Source organism: Phyllopteryx taeniolatus, chromosome 12 (assembly GCF_024500385.1).
Source record: "Phyllopteryx taeniolatus isolate TA_2022b chromosome 12, UOR_Ptae_1.2, whole genome shotgun sequence".
In the NCBI taxonomy this organism is placed as follows: Eukaryota; Metazoa; Chordata; class Actinopteri; order Syngnathiformes; family Syngnathidae; genus Phyllopteryx; species Phyllopteryx taeniolatus.
In genome coordinates this window covers 3,223,452-3,235,759 of record NC_084513.1, presented here as the reverse complement: position 1 = coordinate 3,235,759, position 12,308 = coordinate 3,223,452, and the positions used below count along the sequence as shown (strand labels likewise).

The window sequence follows — 12,308 nt, the reverse complement described above, 5'->3', positions numbered from 1 at the left end:
GTGCGCGACAGCAATGCATTCATGTCTGAAACAGTAGGGAAACAATGTCTGCACAAAGGCACCCCGGCCCTCAGAACTGTGAGGCAGATGTGCTAACCGGTCATCCAGAGTGCCGCCTATTATTATTATTATTATTATTATTATTATATAAAACATTCAATTATATTTAAATTTTAGAAAACTAAGACTAACAAAAATTTAAGGAGCTTTTTATTTGTTAAAGTTTTCATTTAACTTTGTAAGACATGCTGCTGAGTCTGGGAGCTTCCTGCACTTTTTGTTAGAATTTGAAAACAGATTTACCTACTTTATAAGATTTAAAAAAAAATAAAAAAACTAACACGTTGCAAATCTGAAAAGCTGTTTAATAAATGTGCTTAAAGGTGTTTAAATGAGTGTTGGAGTTTTTATTTTTTCAAATTTTGATGCCAATTATTTCCTTTTTACAGCAACATGAATATCGGCTCCAATTATCAGTTATCGGCTTCCCTGACTACTAATAATAGGTATCAACCCTGAAAAAAACATTTTGGTCGATCACTACTCCTAATTTCTCTCCCCATGAGTAAAGTGACCGCTAACAAGCCACTTTTCTACCAGGCAGGTGAACGACCGGTCGCTTTCCAAAAGGGTCATTCACTAGCCAAACCCGGCAACAACAACAACAACTCTCAAGTGAACAAAACCAGGGGACACCCCCGTCAGAGACATAAATAGGGGAACTCCACACCTACAATTTTGAACTGAAGAAGCCTTTTGGACAAAAGGTAAAATGTCTTCAACAACCAAGAAGAGTCCAGTTGCCTCAATGCAACATTTGCAGATTGCAATGACCTGGATGACTGAGAATTTACATGGACAATCAATTCACTCACTCAGAGGGTCGACGGCAAAAGCTGGGTTGGATGCTGCACTAAACGGGCCAGTTCCGGCTAAATTGAAGGCAGCAACCCTGAACTCATACTCACTTCCTTCAAACAAGCGAGTCACCTGCCAGATGCAGAAAGTTATCTTCCAGTTTCAGTCAAGATGTTTTCAAAGAACTCGGCATGATCAAAAACCCTACCTGGTACTCCCACCCTTTCATGCCTCGTTTGGTGACCGGCATCTTGTTGACTCTGGCCCAGTAGGCGCTACCTCTTTCTTTCTTCTCCAGCCAGTAGCCAATGATCATGGAGCCACCGTTGTCCCTTGGTGGCTCCCAGGTCAGGGTCATGGAGGTCTTGGAATACTCTGTGATGGTCGGTTTCTCCGGAGGGCCGGGGAGCCCGAAGGGGTCTGTGATCTGAACTTCCTCCGTCGTGCAAGGGTCAGACTTGCCGTAGCGGTTCTCAGCTCTCACACGGAACAGGTAGGATTTGTTGGTATCCAGGTTCCACACCTACAGCAGAGGGAGGAGGACTTGTCCTCACAACTACTACTATGATCAGAAGTACAAATACTTTGCTACTCTACTTAAATAGATTTTTCAGGCATCTGTACTTTACTTGAGTATTTATCTATCTGACGACTTTTTTGTTTTACTCCCTACATTTGAAAACAGGCGTACTTTCCACTCATTTTGTAAAAAAAAAAAAAAAAAAGGCTCATTACTTTAGTCAACTTCCGTGAATGATGACATGACTTAAAAAGACGAAAATAGAGAGAGGGAAGTCAGTTGAAATCTTGATAGATTGAGATCTGGGGGTCTTTTAAGGCAGAAAAACAGGGATAGCAGCAACATGGAGGAATGTAAACTAGGGAGCGTTAAAAACCATGACGCAACAGATTTGAGGAAGCAAGATATTCCCAACCATGGCCTTATTTTGAGTATTTTGTTTATGCTGTCGGCTTCAAGAAGGATCCGTGGTGAATGCATTTTGCCTTGTGCCAGCACAAAAAGCACCAGCTTCTAACTTTAAAAAACATCTTAAAAAGTCTTATCTGAAAAAACACAAACAGGCAAAGTATAATTTTTCAGTTGTTATCATTACCTAATTTTGTATTTTTTGTTAGTTCACAACATTGGCAAAGCTACAGGAACTCATTTTAATAGCATAAAAGTCAAGCCAACAACAGCTACTGTAGCTCTTACACAACAACAGTTTTTATTGTTCTTCTCAGTCAGAGCACTCTGCAAGTTAAAAAAATAGAGGAAACGATTTTGTATATATATATATATATATATATATGTATATATATATATATATATAAAATTTACAGTAAAAAAATAAATCTTTCTTCCTTGTTACTTTTGTATTTAAATACATTTTAGTCTATACTTTTTTACTTTTACTTGAGTTTACCAAAGTGAAAGTTTCTGTACTTTTGTGAGTACTTTTGACACCTCTGTCTATGAGCAAGGTAAGGGCAAAGAGGACGTACCCGATACTTCTTGTCAATTATGGTGTTGGTGAGCTCCACCCACTGAGGTTCAGCTTCCTGTCCCTTTTCCTCCTGTTCCTCTGTGATCACTTCCTTCTTATCAACGATATAGTTAGTTAGCTCGCTGCCACCATCATCCAGGGGCGCATCCCACTGTAGCTGGCAGGACTCCGCCTTGATGTTGGACACCGACACGTTCCTGGGAGGAAGCGGCCGGTCTGAATGGAGAAAGGGGGCTTAGTCATACACTTGTGGGGTTTCTGTGTTGAGGTTTCGTTACGTTTTGCTCACCTAGCACCATGACGGAGATTGTGTGCTTGGCAGAACCCATGTTGTTGGAGGCAGATATGGTGTAGCTGCCTTGGTCCTTCCGGTTGGCCGTGGGGATAGACAGAGTGGACTTGCAGTTCATCCTGCCGGTCACCGCCGTCTCCATAAGCAGACTTTCTGTGGGCTTCTCCAGCACTAAGTCATCTTTGGACCACTCCACTTTGGGGATGGGGAGGCCCAGGATGTCGGCGGGGATCTCGATGGGCTCGCCCTTTTTCACCGTGATACTGTCAGCCTTGAATACTTTCAGCATGTGGATCTCAGGAGCCACTGGCAGGGACAAGAACAATATGGAAGCCTCAAGCAGGACATTTTCACCATGACGTCAGACATACTGTACAGAAGACGGCGCTTTCGCCGATGGCAACATTAATAAACAAACCCTACCACGTCATTTGACCAAGACAGAGCCAGTGAGGAACCAGGGGAAATGGGCTGAATGATGATTTTAGCCTTCTCGACTGCTATAGTTTGATGTGTGAGGTGTCAGTGGAAAGATGTCATGTGAGACAAATTGCTTGGATGGGAGACAGAACGCTGGCCGTAATTTACATTTCAACAGAGAAGTTGATTCAAAAAGAGATGTGCTGTAAATTCAGACATTGTTAACATGATCATTGACGGAGTGGCTAATTAAGTGACTTTTCTGTTGCTCGACTTATTGCCACAGACATGCTATTTTGAAGCTGAAATGGATAGCGTGCATTTGGGCTGACGATAGCTAGCAGGCTACATGTTATGTTTTGACAAATTACTCAAAGACGACTCAACCAAACATTTTACGCATACCTGTGTGAAAATGCCTTCCAAAAACAGCGATGATGGATGTTTGTCCATTTTAGAAATGTCTACTGCGCCACACAGCAGTCTTGCAGTTATCTCTGTACAACTATTTATAACATCCACTCCATTTATAGTCCTCACCCACTGGATTAATAAATTTTTTTTCAGGAAACTGGAAAAAAACTAACCCCAAGTTTTTGTCACTGTTTCAGTTAAAGTCATTTGTAGCCAATCATTTTTCTGGTACCCGGAAGTATCCCATGCCTATTGTTTACAAACATTATGAAATGGTATATAGCATAGTTGTCAAACTCATTTTAGTTTGCGGGCCACATTCAAGTGGGCCAGACCACAATATTCGTGGCTTAAAAATCCATAAGGAACAACTATTCAATATTTTTCCTATTGTTTTGGTGCAAATAATTACAAGTACTTTGGGAAAATATTCACATTTATTCATTATTACCTTGTTGCAAATAAATGAATGAATGAATAAATGTTGCAGTATTATGAATCAGTGAGCGTGCGCCATTCAGTTATGCATCGTTTGTATATGTATACATTAAAATGTAAGTGTACGGAAAAAAAAAACATTTAAGTGTTGTCAGTGCTCCCTCCAGTGGACAAAATTTGCAACAAAAGTTACTTTTATTGAAAAATAGCAGTGAATGTGTTCTCCATCCCCACGCGCCGGAATGGACCCTATGGCGGACCGGTTCTGTGGGCCGTATGTTTGACACCCCTGGTCTATAGCTTTCCACCCATAATCAACAGCAAGATAAAAGATTCTAAAATTTGGTATACCTTCATCGTCCTGGATGACCACGGTCAGCGGGAAGGATGGGTCACTTTCTCCAATCAGGTTTGCGCATTTGATCCTAAACTCGTACATCCAAGCCTCCTCCAGTCCCTCTACCGTCATGGTCATGTTGGGGCAGATCTCCGTGTTGCAAGGCTCAAAGGCCTGCTTGTCTTGACGCTTCTTCTCCACAAAGTAGCCAACAACAGGACTGCCTCCGTCATTGCGAGGTGGCTTCCAGGCTAGTGTGATGGAATCCTTGGTGCGCTCCGTGTAATGGAATTTCTCTGGGGGCGACGGTGGTCCTGCAGAACCAAAAGAGTAACCGTTTTAGAAATCAGAATCATCAAGATAACATAAAACCAAAATGGAGGCCTCTACCTTGTGGGTCCACAGCCTTGATGGGTCCTAGCTCGACAGGCGGGCCCATGCCGTACTTGTTCTTGGCAGTGACCCGGAACATGTACTCTTGTCCCTCCATGATCCCAATGCACTCGCATTTGGAGGAGGCTGTTTCGATGGGCTGCCTCCACGTGTGCATTTTGGCATCTTTGCGCTCCACGAGGAAGCCAGTTACGTCACTTCCGCCGTCGTCCATGGGGTCGTCCCAGTTCAGGAATATCATCTTCCTGGTCACCACTACTGGTTTTAGGTCAGTGACTGGTCCTGGAACATCTGCAAACAAAAAGGGTTGTTGTCCTCTTTACGTTTTGTAACCATAAACTCCCATACGTATACCTATATGTCCACTTACCCATGACATCGACCCGGGTGAAGGCAGACCTCGTACCACTCGGGTTACACGCAGAGACTAAGTATTTGCCACAGTCCTTCCTCTGCGCGCTTTTAATGAACACAATGCTGTTGTTGCCTTCGGTGAGGATGTCCACACGGTCTTTGTCAGGTTTGACATCTTCCACGGTCCAAGTGATGGTTGGATAGGGTTTACCAGTGACCAATGCCGGAACACGAAGCGTCTCACCAGCTCTGATGACCACACCATTTTTGACTAATACATCCAGCTCGACCACAGGCATTTCTGCAGAAGGGAGCCAGCAACCGACAGTAAGAATCTAATGCTGGTTTATACAAGTATTTGATATTGGTTAGACATTTTCATCTTGTCAGCGTCTGCTTGACCTGCAGGATTCCTGACAAACACCGACTCAGTGAAACCTGGAGTTCCTTCTCCTGCAGCATTGCAGGCAATGACTCTGACCAGGTACTTGGCTCCCTCACGGACTCCATAAACGGTAAATGCCCGCGTCTTCCATGGACGTTCTGTAGACCTGGACCAGTCTTTGGTACCAGCAATAGTCTGCAGAACACCAGAGAAGATCATTATTTATCAGAAGATCCGAGATTTACATTTTCACATTTTCAAATTAAGTTGACTCATTATGCACCTTATCCACGTGGTATCCCAGGATCTCGCCTCCTCCATTGTCGGCAGGTGCATCCCACTCAACATCAATAGAGTGATCCGTGGTTGCCACCACTCGGGGGACTGGTGGGCCGGGAGGCACTGTATAAACAAATATTAACGATGGAGACCTCTACCCAGATTTGAGTACCACCAGAGCTGAAAAATGTACGTACGAATCGGAGCTTGTGCTGTTTTAGGATCTGAAGGAACGCTGAACTTTCCGGGGCCCGCCTGATTTTCGGCTGCCACTCTGAAGATGTAAGTTAAACCCTCAACAAGTCCTTCCACATTCAGCTCGGTGGAGGAGACCATGTTTCTGGAGAACACATTAAAAATGAAGTCATAGAAAACAGAACAAAGTCAACAACATTCTTTTTCCAATCCTCCACCTGTTGACCCTAGCCCAGTGGGAGCTGCTGATCTCACGACGCTCCACCCAGTATCCCAGGATAGGACTGCCATTGTCATTTGGCTCATTCCAGATGACCAGCATGCTGTGGGCTGTGACATCTTCGATCTCTGGCTTCTCTGGAGCCTCGGGAGGTTCTGAGAAGGGCAGTGAGATTACATGATTTATCTTAAAGGTGCTCACATGAACCAGGACAATTCTTAGAGATTCTACATACCGAAGGGGTTCTTAGCAACAAGAGGTTTGGAGATGCAGGGCGGACCAGCACCATACTTGTTCTCAGCGACAACTCTGAAGATGTACTCCTTCTTCTCAATGAGTTTGGGCACCAGATAGCGACATCCTCTCAGTGTGGAGGTTACAGAGCTGTATCCGAGCTCTATCTTGGAGTTATCCTTCTTCTCCAGCGTGTAGTTGAGGATCTCACTGCCGCCGTCGTCTTTAGGGGGATCCCACTTGCAGATTACAGAGTTTTTCCTTACCTCTTCAAAGCAAAAGTTGATTGGAGGTCCAGGAGTGTCTAGCAACAGGGAAATATGTTAAGGCCCTGAAGCTCTACAGTCTGCACAGTCCTCAAGGAGACTAGAATGTGACCAGATGAGGAAACACTAGATCACTACTAGCTCTACAGACATAACAGAAAGACTGAGTTCTCACCAAGGACGTCGACCTCGCAGGTGGCTGAAGCGATGCCGTGGTCGTTCTCCACCTTCACCATGTAGACGCCGTGGTCAACACGGAGTGAGTCCTTAATAACTGCGGTGGATTCGCCCCTTCGGCTGTTGTTGATAGTCAACCGCTCACCAATAGTCGGGTAGTCTGTCTCCTCCTCCTCCGGCTTGGCCACCTCCTCCTTCTTTTCCTCTGCATCCGTCACTGTTCCCTCTTCCAGCTCTTTTTTCTCTCCCTCACTCTCCTCCTTCTTTTCCTCTTCCTTCTTCTCTACCTTCTTTTTCAGTGGTCTCTCTGGCCTCCTGCGGAGCACCTCGGGCCGGATAACCTGGTTGTTCCAGTACCAGGTGATCTCAGGGTACGGGGAGCCAGAGATATTGGCGTCCAGGCGGATCTCACTGCCTCGCTTCACGTTCAGGCCTGACTGAAGGCTGCCACTCAGGAAGACCTTGGGAGCATCTGATCACAAATGCAGACACACAAAATAAGGCTGAGGCGATGGCAGCAACAGGACCGTCCAAGTGCGAAACATAAGATCCCAGAGATTTCCTCACCAGCTGCCTCCAAGGCCTTGACAAACAGAGTGCTACGAGATGGATCGCTGACACCGGCTGAATTTTCCGCTCGGACTCTGAAGGCGTAGCTCTTTGCCTCCATCAGTCCTCTGACGGTGTAGGAAAGCACCGGAACCAGGAAGTCATTGCACCTCTCCCACTTGTCCTCACCCTTGAGCTGCCGCTCCAGGATGTAGCCCATTATCTTGGCACCTCCGTCATACATGGGAGGCTTCCAGGTCAGTGTGATGGTGCCTGATGTAGGATTGTGGGTCTCCACGTCCACAGGTGGGTCAGGAGGATCTGATGTGAGGTAAGACACAATTAAGTTTCAACAAGCCACAACAGGATGTCATTTTTAGGGACAAACTGTTGGTTCTTACGTTTCTGATCCTCAGCGATGACGGGGTTGCGCAGCTCGACAAACTCCCCTCCTCCAATCTTGTTTACGGCCTGGACTCTAAAGTAGTACTCTCCGTTGGGGATTAGGTCTTTGACGTTCCAGCTCACTTTATTTTCTCCAGACATCATGTTGACATACGTCCTCCTGCCGGCCTCACGCCGCTGTGACAGTAAGAGTCAGAAAACCAAATTAAACATCATCAGTTTCTGGAACATCTCTGATTTGTGGATCTAGAAACGCATGGTGGCATGCACAGCCAAACACCCGTACTCCAAAAGATGAAGACCAAAAGAACTTGATCAAGAGCTGTGGTACTGACCTGCAGGACGTAGTGAAGGATTGGGGTTCCCCCATCGTAGTCAGGAGGATCCCAGGAGACCTTGCAGGAGCTCTTAGTGATCTCAGAGGCCACAATTTCCTTGCACGGGCCTGGAAGACCTGTAGATGCAGTTTGAAGACTGGTGAGAAACATGGGAATAACAGCTAGTGCTGTGGATCGGATGATTGGTTACCGATGACTTTGACATTGATGGTGGCACTGGCGGCTCCAAGTTTATTCTCCAGAGTCACTTTGTACTGGCCTGCATCAGAGTGAAGGCTACTGTCCACCTCCAGGTGACAGGAAGTATACTCTTTCCTGGTGAGCACGAACAATCTCTTCAGCCACTACTCACATGAACGGAACTGAAATGAGCACCCACCTTAAGCCAAGACGGTCGTCAGCCTTCAGCTCTTTGCCATTTTTGTGCCAAGTGATCTTGGGTGAGGGCACAGCTCTGAAGGGAACTGGGATATGCAGTTTCTCTTTCTCCACAACGACCAGGTCCAGAGTCTGGAATTCCAGCGTTGGGTTGCCTGGAAATACAGACAGGAGTAAGCGTGAAAAAACAAATAGCATTCGCTACAAAGCCTCAGCTCCCGTTCTTACAGTCAGAGTCTTTGGCAACGACGTTCTCAGAGATATCGGAGGGCTCACTAACTCCCACAGAGTTGATGGCTCTCACTCTCAAGATGTACTCCTTCTCGGGAATGATGCCTTCCTCTACGGTGTACTTCAGCTCCTTGACAGGACGAGAGTTGACCCTCATCCATTTCTCCGTCCCAGGCTCGCACATCTCAATGTGGTAGCCAGTGATGGGAGAGCCACCATCCCTTTGCGGGGGCTTCCAGCGGATGGACAGGAAGTTCCGGCTGGCAGTAGTCACATGAAGCTCGATGGGAGGAGACGGGGCACCTACAGAGAGAAGACGTTTTACCTCACATCTACAGAAAGACATCTTGTGGGTGGTTGGGTAGCTTGGTGGGTAGCTCTCAACTTGCCTGTTGGGTCTTCAATCGTCAGGATCTCGGTGGGTTCACTTGGATGTCCGACTCCCGCCTCGTTCTCGGCGCGGACCTGGAATTGAACCTCTGTTCCCTCAATCACGTCTGTCACTCTGTATTTGCAGTCCGGCCCGGAAGTCTTTCCACACTTCACCCAGCGAGTTCCGAGCTTCTCCTTCTTCTCGATAGAATACCTGTCAGGTTTATGACAGGACAGTCAGGCATCATAGGAAAGGAAGCTTTGTTTGTTGTTCACCATTCATACACAATGCAAATCCATAGTACTTTAAAGAGGCAAAGATATGATCAATGAAAACAAGATCAAATTATATGTAAATTGGGATAAAAACCCAACGCAAAAGCAGTATGAATGAAAAGATAAAACAGTAAAATAAAAAACAGCTCATCAAAGCAAATAGCTTCTTAAGTTAAAATCACAAACGAAAAGCAAGAGATAATATTTTTCATTCAGAAAACGCACCACTGAACAATAATATTTTCAAGCCAGATTTACTGTTTGAGCACATCTCAGTGATTCAGGAAGTTTGCTCGAGTTTAGTTGAAGTGGAATGTACAATGTTTCTTCACTTTGGTCTGATTCTAGTTTTGGTGTTTTGGAAACACACAATAAGCCTAGGGGGTCTGGAAGTCTCCTTGGGTCCAAGACCATTCCGAGTTTTGTAGACTGAAAGATTTTTAAATCTATTCTTTGAAATCTAAAAGTAGTAGTCTCTGGACAAACCAACAAACTTCACCATTGTATATCCTACCTGAGGATGGGTCTGCCACCATCATTTTTAGGTGCCTCCCACTGGAGGTCCACATATCTTTTGGTCACGGCGTCAACGGCGAGGGCGTACGGTGGCCCGGGAGTGGCTGGAACAAGCAGACAAATCATTTCACGAACAGCCAACAAGCACAAAGTGGATTCAACTGTATGATGCCAAAACATTTGGCCGAACTTCCTGGTAACTCACTGAAAGTGTCCTTGGCCAGCACGGAGTCTTCCAGCTCGCAAAATGGCCCGACGCCAACAGCGTTCTCAGCCGCCACACGGAACACGTAGAGTGAACCTTCATTGAGGGGCATCACCGTGTACTTGAGCTCCTTGACAGTGGTGTCCACGGCCTGCCAGCCTTTACGTCGGACATCCCGTTTCTCCACCACGTAGTTGGTGATAGGTGAGCCTCCGTCGCGCTCAGGAACAGTCCACTTCAACCCGGCACTGTTCTTACTAATGCCGGTGACATCCAGCCAGCGAGGGGCTGAAGGTGGGTCTGCGAAGAAGGTGGCGTCATGAGGATGCTGAGTGCCTTCTGGCCTTTGTGACAAAAAAAGTGCAGCGGCGGGGTACTCAAGTAAAGTCATCAGACTTAAGTCAACAACTTTACAACTTTGGACGTGCTTGGCTTAAACTAAAATTCATGACTCAACTTGACTTTGACTTGAACTACAGGACTTGACAAGTCTTGCTGTTCACAGTGACATGCAAAGGTGTGTTACTGCTCGGGGCACCCAACGCTGGAGATGTCTCTTGATGAAAACCAATCGTCCAATGCTGACGGACTTCTTGCCCAATCAAAATATATTTGACAATGAGGGGTAGGGGAGGCTATTTGTAATGCCCACCCAACCCGTTTAGATGCCCCCTGAGTTGGATGAGAGGGGCCCCCAACCCCTATGCTCCCCTTTGTGCACACCACTGATGGTTAACCTTTGAAAGTCTGTAGTTTCAAGGTAGTGCGTCACTAGTTTTGTTAGAGTTGTTTTTTTTTGTGTAATGCTGCGTGCACAAACCACCTCATGAACCAAGTATCATGGAGTGACCTCTGATGATTATTACATTGCGATTCAAGGACCATGATTTTGATCGGGAAAAAGAGAATGGCATCATGCAAGGGTTGTAACTATTCGATAAGAGACACAACAACTACCTACAACATCTAACTTCATTCGTCGCTCCAAAACCCACACAGTTAAACTACGCCAACTTCACAATTTAGCTTGCAGGTCAAACATAACCTACGTAAACATAACCCAACCCTAAGGTTAATGTTGGTTATGAGTTTTAATTGAGAAGACAAATTGAAGACAATATGAAGACCATTTAAAAAAAAAAAGATTTGAACGTGATAGTACAGCTAACTAATGTAAGTACAGCTAGTGTTGTTGCAACATGATCATACTGAGCACAAATTGTCAAGCCACCTAATGAAGCAAGTATCAGAGCCATGTTTTTGATGGAATCGGGAAAAAGAGAATGCAACATGCAAGGTTACACAACATCTAACTACAACATCCAACTCCAAACCCCCACAGTTATACTATGTCAATTTCACAATTTAGCTAGATGAAAGCTGGTCAACCATAACCTACATAAACATAGCAACCAACCCTAAACTTCAAGTTGGTTATGAATTTAATTGATTTTACAAAGTCATAAACAATACGAAGACCATTTAAAAAAGATTGTGAAGGTGATAGCTTCACTAATGCAAGTACAGGAAGTATTATTGCAGCATGCTAATACTGAGCACAAAGTGCCTAATATTGTATGACTGACCAGGACTGTATGACGACTTATTACTTGCTTAACCCATAAAAACTTGACTTGCTTGGAATTTAGTGGGGACTCCACTTGGGACTTGCTTGAAACTTAATGGTCAAGTCTTCAGACTTATGACTTGGACATATGTGACCTTCTCCCACCTCAGTTAATCTGTGTCTCTTACTGAGTCTCTCCTTGCAGAGGACCGGGTCGCTGGGCTCGCTGGGTTCACTCTCCCCAGCCACGTTGACAGCTCGCACCCTGAACGAGTACTCCTGCTTCTCCATCAGGCCCCTCAGGAAGTACTCGGTCATGTTGACGCCCTCCGCCACGCGGATCCAATCTGTGGTGCCGCTCTTGAGCATCTCGATGACGTAGCCATCAATCTTTGCTCCCCCATCATGTTCTGGCTTGGTCCACATCAGGAAGCAGGAGGTCTTGGCCACGTCCTTCACTGTCGGTTTGCCAGGAGGCCATGGAGGATCTGGAAGACCAATCGGGAATTTAGGAATTTGAACAAAACAGTTTGAGCTACAACTAAGTGATGAGTGTTGTACCAATCGGATCTTTCACAAGGATTGGTTCAGTTTCCTTGCTTGGTTTTCCAGTTCCAGCCAGATTTTCAGCCAGGACTCTGAACTTGTACTTCTTCCTGGTGGGAAGACCTTTGAGCCTGAAGACAAATAAGCATGTGTTA

At 45.6% G+C, this 12,308-nt stretch overlaps 1 protein-coding gene across 9 annotated transcripts in view; it reads right to left on the bottom strand.

Annotated features, from left to right (window-relative positions):
• ttn.2 (titin, tandem duplicate 2) overlaps positions 1-12,308 on the bottom strand; it is a 258,645-nt gene that overhangs the window by 100,265 nt on the left and 146,072 nt on the right. For all 9 annotated transcript variants that reach the window (XM_061791839.1, XM_061791840.1, XM_061791846.1 and 6 more), the window contains 24 exons: positions 12,169-12,284; positions 11,796-12,095; positions 10,041-10,340; positions 9,834-9,939; positions 9,061-9,257; positions 8,669-8,974; positions 8,442-8,595; positions 8,253-8,377; positions 8,060-8,178; positions 7,721-7,901; positions 7,338-7,640; positions 6,769-7,242; positions 6,329-6,631; positions 6,092-6,248; positions 5,876-6,018; positions 5,683-5,801; positions 5,417-5,594; positions 5,031-5,315; positions 4,658-4,951; positions 4,282-4,581; positions 2,656-2,964; positions 2,365-2,582; positions 1,067-1,381; positions 876-990 (listed from right to left, as the gene is read on the bottom strand). In XM_061791839.1, the coding sequence (XP_061647823.1) occupies positions 876-990; positions 1,067-1,381; positions 2,365-2,582; positions 2,656-2,964; positions 4,282-4,581; positions 4,658-4,951; positions 5,031-5,315; positions 5,417-5,594; positions 5,683-5,801; positions 5,876-6,018; positions 6,092-6,248; positions 6,329-6,631; positions 6,769-7,242; positions 7,338-7,640; positions 7,721-7,901; positions 8,060-8,178; positions 8,253-8,377; positions 8,442-8,595; positions 8,669-8,974; positions 9,061-9,257; positions 9,834-9,939; positions 10,041-10,340; positions 11,796-12,095; positions 12,169-12,284 (5,417 nt within the window). The remainder of the gene's footprint in view (positions 1-875; positions 991-1,066; positions 1,382-2,364; positions 2,583-2,655; positions 2,965-4,281; positions 4,582-4,657; positions 4,952-5,030; positions 5,316-5,416; positions 5,595-5,682; positions 5,802-5,875; positions 6,019-6,091; positions 6,249-6,328; positions 6,632-6,768; positions 7,243-7,337; positions 7,641-7,720; positions 7,902-8,059; positions 8,179-8,252; positions 8,378-8,441; positions 8,596-8,668; positions 8,975-9,060; positions 9,258-9,833; positions 9,940-10,040; positions 10,341-11,795; positions 12,096-12,168; positions 12,285-12,308) is intronic.